Genomic DNA, 16826 nt, shown 5'->3' with positions numbered 1-16826 from the left:
GGGGAGAGAGAGAAAGAACCTTGCTGCTCAGGGACACAAAGTCAGAATCAAATGGACAGCACACTGGATGAGATTCAGACCTACCAGTGCTAGAGGAGACACAGGAAAGGTGGGAGCCTGGCAACCTAAAGATGGACTCTTGAAATCCTTATTCGCAACTGGCGCGGCAAATTATGCAATTTCTTTGAGCTGTGTGTGGGTCAGGTTGTCCTAGGGTTGCCAGCTTTGGGTTCGGAAATACCTGGAGGTTTTTGGGGTGGAGCCTGAGGAGGACGGGGTTTGGGGAGGGGAGGGACTTCAATGCCATACAGTCCAGTTACCAAAGCAGCCATTTTCTCCAGGGGAACTGATCTCTATCTTTTTGAAGTGTCTTCTCGTTTCTGGATTCCTCAGAATTGGAGGTTACCTATCGACCTATCAACTATAGAAAGTCATATGATGAGAAAGTAACTCTATTTCATGGACTGATACCTGGTTACTTTATATTTTGTACATAGCCACTATGTTTGTCTTTATTGTTGGTTTATTACTTGTATAGACACATTGTATGTTTTGAATTTTTGTAGCATAAAAAGTTTGTACTTTTGCACAGCGTTGTATGTTTCGCTCCTGCACTAAGTTCCTTATCCATTGATATTGGTACAGTGGTGCCTTTTTTTCTCTCCACTACCTGGAGGTTGGCAACCCTAGGTTGCCAGGAGGTTTATGGCGATTGGTGGGAGGGTTGAGGGCGGGGACATAGGGGGGCAGGAGCCGACTGTGGCCCAATGCCACTTCCAGTAAAAACCCGGAAGTGAAACAGGGTAGCTCTAGGAATCGCTGGAAAACCACAAAGTTTCTCGCAATTCCTAGAGCTACTCTTTGTTACTTCCAGGTTTTTTTAACAGATGGGACATAGAGCTGGACGCAATGCTTTTGCCCAGCAGAGCTTCTGATTGGCCATTTGAGATTTGATCGTTGCAGCAGTGAAAACCGAGTTCTGTTGCCATGTGGATGCAGCTTGTGTTCATTTTCCTTTCTGCTCAAACACTGCTCAGTTATACCCATAGCATTCAGCCATACAAGGGTGTGTTTGTGTGTGTGTGTGTGAATACTTGCGTAGGTGAACATCCACAATTTCTAGGTTAGCAAAAAGCCTTGGACCAGACTGTGTTCTTCTCGTGTGGACAATACTTCCCCAAGAAATTCTGCTGCTGTTTCGACATCCCTGCTGTTTCTCAAAGAGCAAGGAGCACTCAGCCTTTACTTAATGAATAAGGTTGCCAGCCTCCAGGTGGCAGCTGGAGATGTCCTGCTATTACAACTGATCTCCAGCCGATAAAGATCAGTTCCCCTGGAGAAAACGCCCGCTTTGGCAATTGGACTCTATGGCATTGAAAGTCCCTCCCCTCTCCAAACCCCACCCTCCTCAGGCTCCACCCCCAAAATCTCCAGGTATTTCCCAACCTGGGACTGGCAACCCTATTAATGAAGCCTTGAGTTCCAGAAGGCAGCATGTTGTAGGGGGTTACCAATACCTCACCTGGTACTGGAAGTAGTTGCCAACCTCCAGGTGGGGCCTGGAGACCTCCCAGAATTACAACTGATCTCCAGACAACACAGATGTGTCCTGCTGGAGAAAATTGCTCCTTTGGGGGGTAGGCTCTATGACATTATACCCTGCCCTCCCCAGGCTCCACCCCCAAATCTCCAGGAATTTCCCAACCCAGAGCTGGTAACCCTAGCTGGAAGGATAAGGTAATTTTTTAAAAACCCTGTGAGAAGTAAATCCTTTGGAAATATATCAGGAAGGGCCATGGCTTATTAGGAGAGCCTCTGCTTTGCATGCAGAAGGTCCCAGGTTCAATCCCCAGCACCTCCAGTGCTGACCTTGATGGACTGATGTGTCTCATTCAGTACAAGGCAGCTTCACGCCCGTGTTCCTCACGCCTAGTTTAGCTGCTAGGAAAATGACTTCTTCAAGAGATGGCAGGCGGAGTTGCTGGGGAAACAGATCGATTCATGCATGAAGCAGGGAGCCAGCGCTGCTCCGAAAGCCAATTTCCTGATCTCTTGGCAGGCAGCCGACGCTTCCCCACCTAAAACCAGTAATTGGACTGACAGGTGTCAGCGCATGGAGATCAGGGATGTCACCGATGCTCCGAAAGGCAGAACGGGAAGCGGACATCAATAGCTGAGAGCGCATCCGTGCTCCCTTTTGATTGCCTTATTGACCAAGAACGGTACAAATATCATTCCAATAGAAACAGCAGCGCTGAAAGAATTGCAAACATGAACTAAATATTATATTTGGAGAGATCAGTAAACGTTTGCGAAGACGACGGAAGGTGTATCCGTCTAAGGGACAAATTAACGCCAGGCCAAGGTGTCAGCCCAGGTGACATATTCCAAAAAGATCCTGGACTGACACCGTGGACTAGAGTTGTGTAATTTGTTCCTTAGACAGATATTCGGGAGTCTGTCTCTAAACTGGATAATCTGAGGGTTCTTTTAGCAGGGGTGGATTTTAATATTACATTGGCTACAACGACATAAGATTGCAGTGCATTCTCCCCATATTGTCATCCTTTCCTGGGAGATCGGAAGAAGCTAAAGTTTCCCTTCTCTTAGCAGACTCCTCTCAGGAGATAACCAGTCAAGTAGCCAAATTTTGCCTCTGGTCTAGTGGGATTCATAAATGGCTGATTGAAAACCTTTCCCCCTAGAAGATCTTTCCTCCTCTTCTTCAAATCATCCCTCCCAGAATCATCAACTTTTATTATTTTAACCTAACTTTGATTTTTATTCAGAGCTGATATTGTATCGAAATAAAATTTGATTGATTGATATTACCTTGGCAGCCGCCAAATTTCTTTCCCAGTCAATTAAGATTAAAAAATACTAATTTCATGGGCTATTTAGATAGTTCCTTTTTTCTTCCTTTTTATTTTGATCTCAGTGTGACACTGTTCAGGGCCGAATTGGCTATATGAACAATATCATTAAAATAATAATATTCCAAAAGGCAGGGGGTTACCGCATTATGTACTCCCAGCAATGTATTAAGAGTTTGAAAATGTTATAAAAAACATCGCTTTAAAAGGGTTTTTGGATACCACGACTAAAAAATGGTTGGAAGACGTCTTCACAGCTAAAGGGGCCAAACAAAGTGCGAACAGTATTTTTTTTAACATTTTTTATAACATTGCTGGGAATACATAATGCGGTAACCCCCGCAGACTCAAAAGCCTTTAGACTTATAGAGGGAGTTTCCCTACAGGTGCCACTGGTTCCCCCCCCCCCTTAGGTTCTTCCCTGCAAGCTGACTCAGCTCCTCTATTCATGAGGAGTACTTAGGATCAGATCCTATGATGACTTATCGGTCTCTGCCAGCATTTTCTTAGCAGAAGGGAGGCTGAGGGCTGCCAGGTGGGGCACTCTGCCCTAGCCCTTTGCCTCATGTGCTTTGGGAGACCGTGGTGAGTCTGGTCACAGACAGGTCCAGGCTAGGCAAGCCAGTGTGGTGTAGTGGTTAAGAGTGGTGGATTCTAATCTGGAGAAGCGGGTCTAATCTGGAGATTCGGGTTTAATTCCCCGCTCCTCCACATGAGCGGTGGATTCTAATCTGGTGAACTGGGTTTGATTCCCCACTTCTCCACATGAGCAGTAGACTCTAATCTGGTGAACTGGGTTTGATTCCCCACTCCTCCACATGAGCGGTGAGCTCTAATCTGGAAAACCAAGTTTGATTCCCCACTCCTCCACATGAGCGGCGGACTCTAATCTGGGGAACCGGGTTTCATTCCCCGCTCCTCCACATGAGCGACGGACTCTAATCTGGAGAACTGGGTTTGATTCCCCACTCCTCCACACGAGTGGCGACCTCTAATTTCATGAACCAGGTTGGTTCCCCCACTCCTACCCCGAGCCCAAACATATCGATTTAAAACAATGGTGATTTCAGTGGATTTTTTAAGAAAATGGACTTCGGATCATAGCATATATCGACATAAAAGTCAAGTAAATCAATAACTTCTAACTTCAAGATGCAGAGAGACATCAACATGGTAGATCCGTGCTTTAATTTCGGCTAATGTTTAAGCTAGGGCCTCCTCAACATGTCCCATTCTAAGTAAATGCTACAGAGAAAGTGGAGGGGGAGGGAGAATTAGACACGCTGCTGCTGTTTTCTTTGGCATCCCTGTGGCCATTTATGCTTGGTAATTAGCAGTGTGTTTCAGGCTGCATTGCCCCGCATACTTTTTTGAATTTTGCACGCTGAACCATCATTCTGGAAGTGACTATGAAGCCGGCGCATATCTGCTTCGCATTACAAAAGAGCCCATTTAACATGACCTTTGGTGTTTGCCACGAAGAATTCCCCTCAAGGAACAATGCAAAACAACAGAGGCGTATTAGCTATGCATATCCTAATGGATGTGCAAACAGGAACAAAGGAGCAGGCGAGTGGGGGGAGTGGAACTTCTCCTTTTGCGTCGGGACCATGAAAAGGCATTTTTAAAGTCGCATTTTTTAAAAGAACTTTGAGCGAGCATCAAAATTGACCATGCAAAAATGGCCTGTGTCTTCTGTAAGATTTAGTGGCAGCCATGAGAGTTTTGCATGGGGCACCGATGTTAGGAAAACTAGATGAGTCTTCAAATTCATCCCACGCCTCTGTGGTGTCCTCTTGGGCCTTGAGGGATCAAGCTGTGGAAGTTATACTTTGGATGAGATGTCAATATGGAGAAACGGGAAGCATGGCACGGTCGTGCTGCCTGCTCTTTCAGATACGTGGTCATGGAAGCTATGGCTTTTTCCACACCAGGTGCGTGGTGCTTCTCAGCGGAACTGTGATCTCACGGCAGAATCCCTAGAGATAATATCTCTGCTACTCAGATCACTTATCTGACGATGAACGAGAAGTTATTCTAGAACTCCTGATCTTGGCAACGGTAGCCGGCTTGATTTCAGACACATCCAGCCCATTGTTCACCCCTCGGACATGTCCATAAATCAGAGGTCAAAGTGAGTTCAAGGCCAGTTTTCTCAGGATAACCGATCATTTATGCCACTCGCAATGGACAATTGGTCCATTGAGGTCAGTATTGTCTCCGCTGACAGGCTGCAGCTCTCCAGGGTCTCCGATGTCACTCGTTACCAGAAGCTTTTAACTTGAGACGCCAAGGATTGAACCTGGGACATTTGCCATTCAAAGCAGATGCCCTACGACCGAGCGACGGCCCCTCCCTGATTGATCGATTTGTCATGCAACATTTTTTGGTTTTAAGAATGAGCGGGGAAACTCTGCATTGCTCACTGCATACAAATGATCCCTGGGGATCTGATTTTAGACCTCACCTAGAGTGTTGTGTTCAGTTCTGGGCACCACAATTTAAGAAAGATGTAGACAAGCAGGAACGTGTCCAGAGAAGGGCAACAAAGATGGTGAGGGGTCTGGAAACCAAGTCCTATGAGGAAAGGTTGAAGGAGCTGAGTATGTTTAGCCTGGCGAGGAGAAGACTGAGAGGGGATATGATAACTATTTTCAAGCAATTGAAGGGCTGTCATATAGAGGAGGGTGCAGAGTTGTTTTCTGTTGTTCCAGAAGGTCGGACCAGAACCAATGGGTTGAAATTAAATCAGAAGAGTTTCTGTCTAGACATTAGGAAGAATTTTCTAACAGTAAGAGCGGTTCCTCAGTGGAACAGGCTTCCTCGGGAGGTGGTAGGCTCTCCTTCCCTGGAGGTTTTTAAGCAGAGGCTAGATGGCAATCTGTCAGCAATGCTGATTCTATGACCTTAGGCCTTAGGCAGATCATGAGAGGGCATCTTGGCCATCTTCTGGGCATGGAGTAGTGGACACTGGGGGTGCTTGGGAGCGGAAGGTAGTTGTGAATTTCCTGCATTGTGCAAGGGGTTGGACTAGATGACCTGGTGGTCCCTTCCAACGCTATGATTCTATGATTCAAAGTCACACCACGGGCCATATATGTTGTGAGCCGCCCTTGGCAGGGGAGCGAGGACCGGATCATGAGAGGGAGGGAATCTTGGCCATCCTCTGGGCATGGAGTAGGGGTCACTGGGGGTGTGAGAGGGGAGGTAATTGTGGATTTCCTGCATTGTGCAGGGGGTTGGACTAGATGACCCGGATGGTCCCTTCCAACTCTATGATTCTATGATTCTATTCAATCCAGGTTTTCCAGAGTAACAAGGCTTTTCCTTGCCAACACTGTCATCTATGATTCTATGATTACCTTTGTTGTCGTGCCAGACGCGCACCTTGCAGAGGTCCCCGAGACTTAGGATATCGGAGAAATTGAAAACGTCCATCTGGTCCCTCTCAAACTTGTTGGACTGATTGGACTTCTTCAGAGGCAGGGTCCCCGTGTCTCCGCTCTCCCCAAAGATACTTAAGAACAGATTGGCATCTGTTCCAGCACCTGCAGGGAGAAAACAAAAGGGCAGAGCACCATTAAACATACAACTGGGGCGAAGAAGGCACATAACCCATGCACAGTTTGTGTGTGTGTTAAGTGCCGTCAAGTCGCTTCCGACTCATGGCGACCCTATGAACCAAAGTCCTCCAAAATGTCTTATCCTTAACAGCCTTGCTGAGGTCTTGCAAATTGAGCGCTATGGCTCCCTTTAGAGTCATAGAATCATAGAGTTGGAAGGGACCACCAGGGCCATCTAGTCCAACCCCCTGCACAATGCAGGAAATTCCAAACTAATTCCCCACCCCACCCCCAGTGACCCATACTCCATGCCCAGAAGATGGCCAAGGTGCCCTCCCTCTCATGATCTGCCTAAGGTCATCCATCTCTTGTTGGTTCTTCCTCTTTTCCTGCTGCCTTCAACTTTTCCTAGCATGACCGTCTTTTCCAGTGACTCTTGTCTTCTCATGATGTGACCAAAGCGCGATAGCCTCGGTTTAGTCATTTTAGCTTCTAGGGTTAGTTCAGGCTTGATTTGATCTAGAACCCACTGATTTTTTTTTTTTTGGCAGTCCAGGGTATCCTTAACACTCTCCCCCAACACCACAGTTTACCTGGCTCATATTCTATCCGGTTTCAGACGGCTGATCTCAGTGCAGAAGTAATGGCAGGCTACTGATTTCTTTCAGGAAAGGAAGGCGGCATGGTATAGCCCGATCTCATCAGATTTCGGAAGCTAGGCAGAGTCAGTACTTGGAAGGGAGACCACCAAGGAAGACTCTGCGGAGGAAGGCGGAGGAAGGCCAAGGCAAACCACCTCCACTTAATCGCTTGCCTTGAAATTCCCTTGCTGGGGTTGCCGTTAAGGCAGTTGCAACTTGATGGCACTTTACACACATAGGTCATTTATACATGGGTATTTTCACTTATGTTCACCCCCCCCTCCCCATCTGTCTCGGTTGTTCCTGGAGTTATGCATGAGTTATGCATCTCCATTAGAGATGACCTCACTGCCATGCCTCACAAATCCCGGACCTTCCCGTTCCTCTGTTAACCCAATTCTTCCCTCTCCCCTGAGCTCAGCCCGGGTGAAATCCCCATGCATAATGCAAAGCGCGGGACACCCAAGCTTGGTTTCTATCACAGAAAGCAGCTTGTAAAGCAGCTTGTAAAGAGGCAGGGATTCAAGTGCTTCCTGCTTCCTTGGAGCTCTTTCTGAGCAGAAGAAAGGACTTTTAAAAACAAGGTTTGGTTTTCTCTCCCCCCCCCCTCCTTTTCAGATTGCTGCAGCAGTGCCAGGGAAAAAAATTAAAAAGAAAAATAAGGCCTTGTCTGCTTACAGGAAATTTTTACCATAGAGTTCCTGGTGATTCCTAGAGGAACCTGGAAATAATAACAGGTAGGTCCAGGAATCGCTGAACACTCTATGGTAAGAACTTCCTGTAAGTATGCCTTGTTTTTTCTTTTAATGTTTCTCATGGGAGGCTACCCCTCCACACACAACCCTCCCTCCAGTTGCCAGACATTGCCTGGTAACCCTATTGTAGGTCAACCTGGGCTTGGACTCTCCTCCGTAGGAAAATCATGCTTTTAAAGAAGGCCCTGATTCTCTCAGTACTGTAATGCCCAGATATCAGGGCTGGTTTAGAACACTATGTATTCATACGCACACACATGGAAGCTTTGGGAAGTTGGCATCCGGGAGCCATGAACCAACAAATCATGCTCTCTGTGCTTGGTACGGCCTCTCACCAGTAGAGAGCTCTGAATTACCTTCATCTTTAGGTATGTGGTTTCTAGTTACTAAGATCACAAGACCTAGAACTTGCTTAGAGACAGCCTTCGGCAAATATCTATAAGTTATGCTAATTAGAGTGGAGTAGACACTTAATTTGCATTGGTGCTTTTGTGTATCAATCTGCTTGTCAGCAGCCATGGGGCTGCCCCATGCGAATGCATAAACGATACTGACTTTCCTTTGTTTCTCGGGTGAGTAACTCTGCATCTTATTTGTGGGTGATTTCACCCCCAGGTCTGTGTTTAGCTAAATAAAGAACTGTTGCTCTTTTTAACCCCCTCCTAGTTGTCTTCATTGGACTCTATAAGACAACATGGCACTTCAGTACTTAAGAATGGAAAAAGGAAACAGCATAGGGATGCCTGCCTCCAGGTGGGATCTGGAGATCCCCTGTAATTACAGCTCCTCTCCAGACTACTGAGATCAGCTCCCTTGGAGAAAGTGGCTGCTTTGTTGGGTGAACTCTAAGGCATTGTATCCGCCCCCCCAGGTCCTCCCCAGGCTCCATCCCAAATCCTGCCGTCCCCAGGCACCATCCCCAAATCTCCAGGAGTTGCCCAACCTGGAGCTGGCAACCCTACCCTCCCACCCCCTGCCGGTGGCCAGAGGAGACCTGGCAACCCTAAAAAGAATGTGAGTGTGCACACATGTCAATGTGTAGAGCCGAAAGACGAAGTGCCGAAAAAACGGCACAAAGAAAGGAGGATGTGGGAGCCTAGCTCCATTCAGATGGAAACTGGCTATGTCAATTTGGACTTAACTTCTCATTAGTTCCTTGCAGAAACCTGAAGGCCACGGAGTGCTAGCTATTCATGCCGTTCGCCCCGGCAGCGCCTTTTATGACCCCCGAAGCTCGCTGAGGTGATGAACAAAACCCACTGAGGTCTGCCTTTCTTTGCCAAAGAGCAGGCTCCCAATTAATCAAAGACCCTGAAAGGTACAGACGTAACCACTCCCTAGCAAAAGCAGGATCGAGCTGGCGGGGGCCTCATGCGGTGGTATTGACTTGGGGAGCAATTAGCCGGGGGCAAGGAAGAAAAGAGACGAAACTGTACAATCAGCGTAGGCTTTGCCCTCCAAACTGTCCCGCCCTGCCCAATCCAGCTGCCGCTGGGTCAACGAAAAAGAAAAAAAGCAAGGCATCATCAGGAGCTGCTCCATTTGATGGAAAACTCACGGAAATCAAAGTCAAAATAGCGGTGAGCCAATGCGAACTAATTCCCAGTTGTGTTGGTCTGATGCCTCCCGCACTGCCACACCATACGATAGAGTTGCCAGGTCCCTCTTTGCCACTGGCGGGAGGGTTTTGGGGCGGAGCCTGAGGAAGGTAGGGTTTGGGGAGGGGAGAGACTTAAATGCCATAGAGTCCAATGGCCAAAGCGGCCATTTGCTCCAGGTGAACTGATCTCTATTGGCTGGAGAGCAGTTGTAATAGCAGGAGATCTCCAGATAGTACCTGGCGGCTGGCCACACTGCCACACAATGGCCTGGAGTTGCTGTGGAACAAATCTTGCGTGGAATTTCACAACATAATTACTCCCATATGAATAGGGTTGCCAACCTCCAGGTACTAGCTGGAGATCTCAGTGTTTTTGCATCTGTGGAACATCTGCTCTGGAGGACTTATACCATTACTTATTTGAATGCCCTCTATATGTGGAACCCAGGGCTAAATTTCTTGCTGGGTTGGTTTCTGGCCTTTACACTTGTCCTAGTGCTGAGAAATTAGTATTTTTGTTAAAAGACACCAATGGGTTTGTTTCTTATAAGACTTCCCTGTATGTTCTGGCGGCAAAGAAAATAAGGTCCAATATGGTTGCTAAGAGAGCTGATCCTTTGAGTTGATTTTAATGGTTGTTAGGTCCCATTGGCTGATTGGGACACCACTGCAACTTTTAATTATTATTATTTCTCTGTATGCATCAATTTAGTATAGTTTTATTATTTATATCTATTATTAATCCAGCATTTTATTAACCCCATATTTTCTTTTATTACATATCTGTGGTATCCTGGACATGTTTGCAATGGCCTATGGCTAAATGCAAATAAAGCTATTACTTACTTACTTACTAGCTGGAGATATCCTGCTATTGCAACTGATCTCCAACCGATAGAGATCAGTTACCCTGGAGAAAATGGCTGCTTTGGCCATTGGACAATATGGCATCGAAGCCCCTCCTCTCCCCAAACCCCACCCTCCTCAGGCTCTGCCCCAAAAATCTCCAGGTATTTCCCAACCCGGAGCTGGCCACCCTACATATGAATAAGACCATTGGCTCTGTGTGGGGAGATATGGCCATCTAGCTAGTTCCAAACCTTTTACTTCTCAGTAAAAGACGCCGACTGCTACATAACCTGATTGAAAACAAGCTCACCTCATTCATTATCTAATTTATTTTCTCTCTCTCCGACTGGCTGTCTCAGCTCATAACAAGACAGAACCCTCCATCGTTAGAATCCATCTCCCTTCATTTCCTGGACAAACGTTGATGGATCCGCTGATGCTGTCATCTGCAGTTATGCCTTTATGAGCTGGAGTTCAGTTTCAGAAAAACTCGCATTTCGCAGTAATAATAGTTCTACTCGAAGGAGTAGCAAACTCATAAACATGCCATCCAAGTTTTAGGGTTCTTTTGCTGGTTTTTAAGGTTCAGTATTTTTAAAGCTGCAGTGTGTAAGAAGGGATGTGAATTTTACATATACACCCATTTTAAAAATCACTGCATTGACTGGAACACTTTAATAAGATTCTGAAATTTACTTTTCCATCCAGCTGTAACAGGAAAACACTCAATGGTCTTTTAGGCAGGGCTGTTTCACTCGCCGTCACCCCTCTGAAGACTCTGGGTCTTTGTTTTGATTATGCACGCCGTTTCCGACCGTCAGAGGTCGCCTCGCTCTCCCCCTGCGTTTCCCCTACGTTTTGCTCATGTTTTCAGAGACCGGTTTTATCTCAAATGTGAAAACGCAGACAAAATGAGGGAAAGGTAGGAGGAGAGTGAGGCGACCTCTGACCGTCAGACACCGCATGCATAATCAACACAAAGACCCGAAGTCTTCAGAGGGGTGATGGAGAGGGGAACAGCCCCTCTCTGCTGGGCATGCTGAAAGTCCCAGGTTCAATACCCCAGGGTCTCCATGTAAAAAGGATCAGGTAGCGGAGGGTGTAAAAGACTTCTGTCTGAGACCCTGCTGGCCTTGATGGACCAGTGGTCTGATTCAATATAAGGCAACTTCATGTGCTTAAGGGAGGGAGGAATCATCCGTACAATTGCCACGTCCCTTGAAGGGTTGCGTACTCTCTATGCTCAGCAATTCAAAGTGGTTTCCTCCCAAGCTGTTCCTCCCCCATGCAGACATTAAAACTCAGCTTAAAAAGGAATTGATGAATGGAATATTCACTACTCTCAAGGCACTCTCTTTCTGATTCTTTGCTGGTTCACTAATGAAGTAATCGATTAGCGCTTCCTAGCATTAGAACTCTTGAAGCACTGTACTGCCGAGTCTCGCAGAATCATCCCAAGGTCCAGTATCCTGGCATGAATGAAAGTTATGAAGCTGCTTGGGCTAGTCACAGTTCTCTTACAGCTCACTTAACCCCACCTACCTCACAAGGTCCATTTATGCTTGGTCATTAGCAGCACGTTCCAGGATGAAGTGCCCCGCATATTTTTTTTGTGTTTTTCATGCTGAACCGTCATTCAGGAAGTGACTGCGAAGCTGGTGCATGCCTGCTTCGCATTTCTCAAGAGCCCCTTTGACGCTCCCTTTTGTGTTTGCTCTGCCCCGCCTCGAAGAATCCCCTCAAAGAAGCATGCACAATCACAGCCGCGTGTTAGCTATGCAAACGGAGGTTGCTAATAGATTTGCAAATGAAAGAATGAAATAGCAGGCAAATGGGGGTGGTGGAATTTCTCCTTTGGTGTCAGACCGTGAATAGGCATTTTAAAGGTCGCCTTAAAAAGAGAGCTTTGAGCGAGCATCAAAATTGACCCTGCATAAATGGCCAAGGTGTCTGTTGGGGGAGAGGAAGGGATTGTGATTGTAAGCCTCCTTAAAGGTACAGAAAGTTGGCATATAAAAACCAACTCTTCTTCTTCTGCCTGTGACCCCTTGAAAGCAGCTACTAGACAGAATAGACCTTCAGTGGTCTCACCTGGTTTAAGGCAGCTTCATATGTTCAAATAATCAAAGGCATGCTGATTCCACGTTTGAGAGGAGAGGCTTGTCTCTGAGCATCTGTGCATATACTGTGAGAATCAGTGGGGAATAAGAGAGATGGGTGCAGGGAGGGAAATTAATGACAGTAATGATAGTATCTCCAACCGAGACAGCGAAGTACGCAAGGTGCGTGGGTGGAAAGATGAAGAGCTCTGCCTTCGCCACAACAATGGAATTGTGGGCAGGCACCGAAATTGTTCAAGGAGTTACCATCAAATTCTCATCTAAAGCAAAATTTAAGGCACACTGGGAGTTCATCCTGCTAACGTCTGAGGAACTGAGAAGGAAGACAACGCAAGCTTAGAAAAGACTAATGATGGTTCTCAAAGGGGTTTGAATCATGAGCATACCCCTAGGCTGATACTGTATTTCGACTAAAGTGCGATTCCAAGCAAATTTGGAGGTTTCTCTTCAGGCCAGGGATGATAAGTGAAATCCCTCCACTGGGGTTTTGGTTTTCCTTAAAAAAATCTTTCTTTGGACAGAAATGTTGGCTTAACTTATAGTTGTGGGCAAAACCTGAACCAGATTCTTCTAGAGCGGATGCAGAGGAGAGCAACAAGGATGATCAGGGGCCTGGAGACCAAGTCCTATGAGGAAAGGCTGAGGGAGTTGGGAATGTTTAGTCTGGGGAAGAGGAGGTTGAGGGGGGACATGATCGCTCTTTTGAAGTATTTGATGGGCCGGCACTTAGAGGAGGGCAGGGAGCTGTCCTATTGGCAGCAGAGGACAGAACTCACAATAATGGGTTTAAATTGCAGGCGGAAAGGTATACCGACTGGATATTAGGGAAAAAATTTTTACAGTAAGAGTTGTTTGACAGTGGAATCATGTATGTAGGGCAGTGGTGAGCTCTCCCTTACTGGCAGTCTTCAAGCAGAGGCTGGACAAACACTAGTCAGGGATGCTCTAGGTTGATCCTGCATTGAGCAGGGGGTTGGACTAGATGGCCTCTATGGCACCTTCCAACGCTATGATTCTGTGATTCTAGATGTGGGAACGACAAGTACAAACTTACCTTTTGTATCACTGGTTTTCACCTGAACGGTATACGTGGTATACTGCATCATCTGCTCCCCATTAATCACCGCCGGCATCTCCCATTCCAAAGTACGGTTCTCGCCCAGCTCTGTGGACAGCCATTCATTGTACGTAAAAGTGGTTACCTCTTGGGTCGTCAGGTTTTTCATGCTGATCTAGGAAGGATCAATTCAACAGCAGAAAGTCTAGCAGCAATCCAAAGTATTGGGGATATTTATTAGTTAGCATAGCAAAGCTGCAGTTAGGTAAAACATGAGAGCATGACAGAAAACATGTATAAGGCAAACATATTAGAAACTTACTTTACATTACTTGAGGTAAGGGTTCTCAATCGCCAGCATTAGTGGGGGTGGAAAGTGCCATCAAGTCACAACTGACTTATGGCGACCTGTAGGGTTTTCAAGGCAGGAGACGTTCGGAGGTGGTTTGCCATTGCCTGCCTCCACGTGTGCTGAGGGAGTTCTGAGAAAACTGTGACTGGCCCAAGGTCACCGGGCAGGCTTCATGTGGAGGAGTGGGGAATCAAACCTGGTTCTTCAGATTAGAGTCCGCTACTCTTAACCACTATACCATGGTGGCTCGTCTCCAGCATTACCTCCAGCAAATTATGGGAGATCTTCCAGCATTACAGTTGATCTCCAGACTACAGAGATCGGCTCCCCTGGAGAAAACAGCTGCTTTAAAGGGTAGACTGTATGGCATTATGCCCTGCTGAGGTTCCTCCCCAGCATCCACCCACAAATCTCCAGGTATGTCCCAATCTGGAGCCGGCAACCCTACGTGGGCCAAAATAAAGACTGACTGATTGATTGAGATAAAACTTACTTTTAGTAAGTTGACCTCATCCATTGTATTAGGAAGGAGGTAAAAACCTAATTTAAACAACCTAACTTCCCCCCTAAAATAACTGCCTGGCTTATCTAGCATTGAGTGAATGCAAAGTATGATTTGTTTTTAGGCAAGTTTAAGCTGCTCAGACAACTGTGGACTTGCCTAGCATAGTCTCTCTCAGGAGAAACCCACTGAGATATCCTGCCTCTTGCAAGATCAGGAGGAGAAGAGATAGAACACAAAGGAAGAGAAGGAGGGTGTCAGAGAAAGTCCCAGATTAGGCAAGGAGTGGAGATCAAGATAATTCAAGCCATAGTATTCACCATTCCTATGTTAGGGCATGAAAATTGGGCAATGAAGAAAGCTGACAGGAAGAAAGTTGATTCTTTTGAAATGTGGCATGGGAGGAGAGTTTTATGGATACCGTGGACCATCAAAAAAACAAATCAGTGGGTTCTAGATCAAATCAAGCCTTAACTTTCCCTAGAACTAAAATGACTAAACTGAGGCTTATTGTACTTTTGTTACATCATGAGAAGACAAGAGTCACTGGAAAAGACAATAATGCTAGGAAAAGTCAAAGGCAGCAGGAAAAGAGGAAGACCCAACAAGAGATGGATCAACTCTATAAAGGAAGCCACAGCCCTCGGTTTGCAAGACCTGAGCAAGGCTGTCAAAGATAGGATGTTTTGGAGGATATTGATTCATAGGGTCACCGTAAGTCAGAAGCGATTTGGTGGAATATAACACACACACCTTCAACTAGAGGAAAGCGCCTCCACTAACGGAACAGCTCCACAAGTGAGTGTTTGTGAGTATGGCGACCCATAGGGTTTTCAAGGCAAGAGACTTTCGGAGTTGGTTTGCCATTGCCTGCCTCTGCGTGGCCTGAGAGAGTTCTGAGAGAACTGTGACTGGCCCAAGGTCACCCAGCAGGCTTCATGCGGAGGAGTGGGGAATCGAACCCGGCATTCCAGATTAGACTCTGCACACTTAACCGCTACACCACAGTGGCTCTCCACGGGACCCAACCCCTAACCTCCCTTTGTAATTGTGCTGCAGCAGGAAGACTCAGCGTCTCGTGTGGGAAGATCTGTAGCAACAAACGGTTAATTGCCAAGCTGTCGGCTTAATGTGCCTCTCGTCTTGTCTATTTAGCACTGACGGTGAGCCATCTGTCTGACAAGCCCGCTCCACCCCCACAAGTCCGCCCCGTATGTCGCCTCTTCTCTGCTTCGCTGATAGAAACGGAGGTGAGCACAGATCAGTTTCCATGCCTCCACGGGCACCCCCCTTGAAACCTACTCAGTGCAATCATGGAGCATGTTAATGTCCTGATAACCCGGGGGCAGGGGTGCCCTACGTCAGGGGTGTCACACCTAAGGCCCGAGGGCCGCATCCGGCCCCTTGAGAGCTCTTGTCCAGCTTGCAAGGCAGCCACCCTCCCCCCACTCTCAATCTGGGCTGGCGATAGGGTTGGAGCCTCCAGGTAGTAGCTGGAGATCTCCTGCTATTGCAACTGATCTCCAGCCGAAAGAAATCGGTTCCCCTGGAGAAAACGGCCGCTTTGGCAATTGGTCTCTATGGCATTGAAGCCCCTTGCTTCCCCAACACCCCGCCTTCCTCAGGCTAAGACCCAAAAATCTCCCCAAGCCCCGCCCCCTGTGGTTTTTGTAAAACTGGTGGTGAGAGATTCAGACATGAACCCATCTTTGAGATGATGAATAAGTAGGGTTGCCAACCTCCAGGTACTAGCAGGAGATCTCCTGCTATTACAACTGATCTCCAGCCAATAGAGATCAGTTCCCCTGGAGAAAATGGCTGCTTTGGCAATTGGACTCTATGACATTGAAGTCCCTCCCCTCCCCAAACCCCGCCCTCCTCAGGCTCTGCCCCAAAAACCTCCCACTGGTGGCAAAGAGGGACCTGGCAACCCTAGCTGATGAGGCATGGCCCGGCCCGACAAAGTGACATTTATGTCATATCTGGCCCTCATAACAATTGAGTTTGACACCCGTGCCCTACATGATTCCAGGGCTTGCGTGTCACCTGTGCAGGTAAGGTTGCCAACCTCCAGGTACTAACTGGAGATATCCTGCTATTACAACTGATCTCCAGCCAATAGAGATCAGTTCCCGTGAAAATGGCCACTTTGGCAATTGGACTATGGCATCGAAGTCCCTCCTCTCCCGAAACCCCACCCCCCTCAGGCTCTGCCCCCCAAAATCTCCAGGTATTTCCCAACTTGGAGTTGGCTCCCCTATGTGCAGGGGGGTGGAAACTCATTCTTGGCCGAGGTAAATCAAATGCAGCAGCAAGAAATGTGGGATTCCAAGATATGCAGAAATTAAGCAAATTAAGGAAAATTTGCATGATTCATTGTGGCTTTTTTTTTGGTGGGGGGGGGATCACTGAATCCGCCTCTGTTAGGCAGGGAGAGGCCAAGAAAGTACTGCCCTCTCTCTATTAGTAGTCCGATTCAGTGATGATGCTTGCTCAGCTGAGCACAGATAGCAG

General features: G+C 47.1%; 1 protein-coding gene across 1 annotated transcript in view; it reads right to left on the bottom strand.

Moving 5' to 3' along the window:
• The window catches only part of LOXHD1 (lipoxygenase homology PLAT domains 1), a 170337-nt gene that overhangs the window by 8767 nt on the left and 144744 nt on the right, over positions 1-16826 (bottom strand). Inside the window, exons 37-38 of the mRNA XM_056849078.1 lie at positions 13456-13628; positions 6236-6421 (exon numbers count right to left, since the gene is read on the bottom strand). Coding sequence (XP_056705056.1) covers positions 6236-6421; positions 13456-13628 — 359 coding nt within the window. The remainder of the gene's footprint in view (positions 1-6235; positions 6422-13455; positions 13629-16826) is intronic.

This window comes from Euleptes europaea, chromosome 4, assembly GCF_029931775.1.
Source record: "Euleptes europaea isolate rEulEur1 chromosome 4, rEulEur1.hap1, whole genome shotgun sequence".
In the NCBI taxonomy this organism is placed as follows: Eukaryota; Metazoa; Chordata; class Lepidosauria; order Squamata; family Sphaerodactylidae; genus Euleptes; species Euleptes europaea.
The sequence above is the reverse complement of the archived record's forward strand: the minus strand, read 5'-3'. Positions and strand labels throughout refer to the sequence as shown.